Source organism: Malania oleifera, chromosome 13 (assembly GCF_029873635.1).
Source record: "Malania oleifera isolate guangnan ecotype guangnan chromosome 13, ASM2987363v1, whole genome shotgun sequence".
Taxonomy (NCBI): Eukaryota; Viridiplantae; Streptophyta; class Magnoliopsida; order Santalales; family Ximeniaceae; genus Malania; species Malania oleifera.
The window spans coordinates 15,174,428-15,176,322 of NC_080429.1; the positions used below are offsets into that span (position 1 = coordinate 15,174,428).

The 1,895-nt window shown below is 33.7% G+C and overlaps 1 protein-coding gene across 1 annotated transcript; it reads left to right on the plus strand.

The window, feature by feature from the left end:
* The first annotated feature begins 460 nt into the window (after positions 1–460).
* Positions 461–1,135, plus strand: LOC131145701 (uncharacterized). The gene has a single exon (XM_058094899.1). It carries the CDS (start codon positions 461–463, stop codon positions 1,133–1,135), a length of 675 nt encoding a protein of 224 aa, XP_057950882.1.
* Positions 1,136–1,895: the final 760 nt, after the last annotated feature.

Genomic DNA, 1,895 nt, shown 5'->3' on the forward strand with positions numbered 1-1,895 from the left:
TGATATTGGATGGTATGACTTTATCACTCAACAACCTAAGGGTTGTTTTCCTCATTTAGTCAAAATCTTCTATGCAAATATACAATATGAACATGGGATTTATACTTCCGAGGTTAAAGGAAAGAAAATTTTGTTGAATTCTGAAATATTATCTCCTATCTTTCAAATTACTCCAGGAGATTTTAATTGTCCTGTGTTTACTCAGTCTTGGATCCTAGAACAAGGCTTCACCCCTGCAGAATTTCTTCCTATGATTATGGAACATGAGCCTGTTTATTTTGCACATCCTCCACTTTACAAACAATTGAATTTAAAAGGTCAAATTCTTCATAAGATCATTTCCACTAATATCTTACCAAAGCAAGGTTCTTTTGATCATCTTTCTTACATCGAATGTTTTGTTCTTTGGTGTCTTCTTAAAGGTAAGAAATTAGATTTGTCTAGTTTGATTGTCCGTTGGATGTGGACTAAGGTGGAATCCAATCAAGTTATTCTTCCTTATGGAGGCCTTCTTACACTCCTCTTTACTAAACTTAATGTTACCACTGGTTCTGAATTTTTCATAAAAAGGACTAGATATGATTTCTTCAATGAGACTTCTCTTAAACAAATGGGCTATGATAAGGGTAGTACTGGCTGGTATTTGAAAGTTGCTAAGCCTACCAAAACACCATCTGCTTCTGCAGTAGGATCAGCTTCAGCATTAGCCTCAGCCTCTGCTCCAGTTTCAACAGCAGCTCAATCTTCCTCCTCACAAGATCTTGCCTTATCTTCAGAAGCACCTTCTTGGCTTTTATCCTTTCAACAAGAATTTTCTAGTTTCTCTTCTGAAGTATGCACTGGTCTTCAGAATATCAAGGCAAAGGTCACATCACTAGATAAACGAGTGACTCTTATAGAGCACTATCAAGCTAAACTTTCTAAGGGCAGTGATCCCATGGACATCAGTTCTGCTCATCCAAGTACTGAAGGTGATGATGATGATAATGATGATGATGCAAATGATGATAATGAGGGTAATTCTGACAATGAAGATGATGAAGGAAACACTGAAGAAGAAGGGTCTCAAGAAGAAGGAGAAGAGTCTCAAGAAGAAAAAACAGCAAAAGGAGATGATTCTGTAGAAGAAGACTAGGATAGCTAGATGTTATCTAGTTTAGGTTTCTATGTATTTTGCTCCCAACTGATATCTTTTACCTTATCTTGTTCTTCTACTTAAATGTAACTTCTTGATGTATGGGAGCTATATAAATATATATATATATATATATATAAATATATCTCTTCTCAGTACATTATTTTTTTTTGTATATATATAAATATATCTCTTCTCAGTACATTATTTTTTTTTGGCTCTTTCTAAATTGACTTGTTCTTTTTGATTAATGCCAAAGGGGGAGAAAAGCTAGCAAAGATAAAACTTAAACCCTCCTTAATATATATGTGAACTTGAATTGAAATCAGGATCTGAGTTATTTACTGCACATATATTGAGAAAATGATTTCTTGTATGAACTAAAATTTTCCATGGCTTTTAGCAAAGGGGAGTAATTCACTTTACATTTTATCTTTACCCCTTGTTTGTCATCATAAAAAAGGGGGAGATTATTGGCCTAGTAAGGTCTTTCAATTGATTTTGGTGATAACAAACAAAGGATGATTTAACTTAAAACAAAGTTGAGTTTTGATGTTTCAAGAAATATGAATCAAGTGTGATTCAAAGCAAAAGCTCAAATTTAGATCAAGTATGATTTATGAGAAGAATAAAGTATAAGTCAAGTATGAAGATATCTTCTCAAAGATTCATGAAGGGTCTGATATTGTTGAAGCTCAAGAAAATTGTTTAAAATATCTCAAGAGATGAGAGGACTCAAGCTTGAAGGCCTAGGAAACAT

Excerpts from the sequence above, each read along its gene's own strand:
- LOC131145701 (XM_058094899.1), top strand. The coding sequence starts at position 461 with ATGTGGACTAAGGTGGAATCCAATCAAGTTATTCTTCCTTATGGAGGC.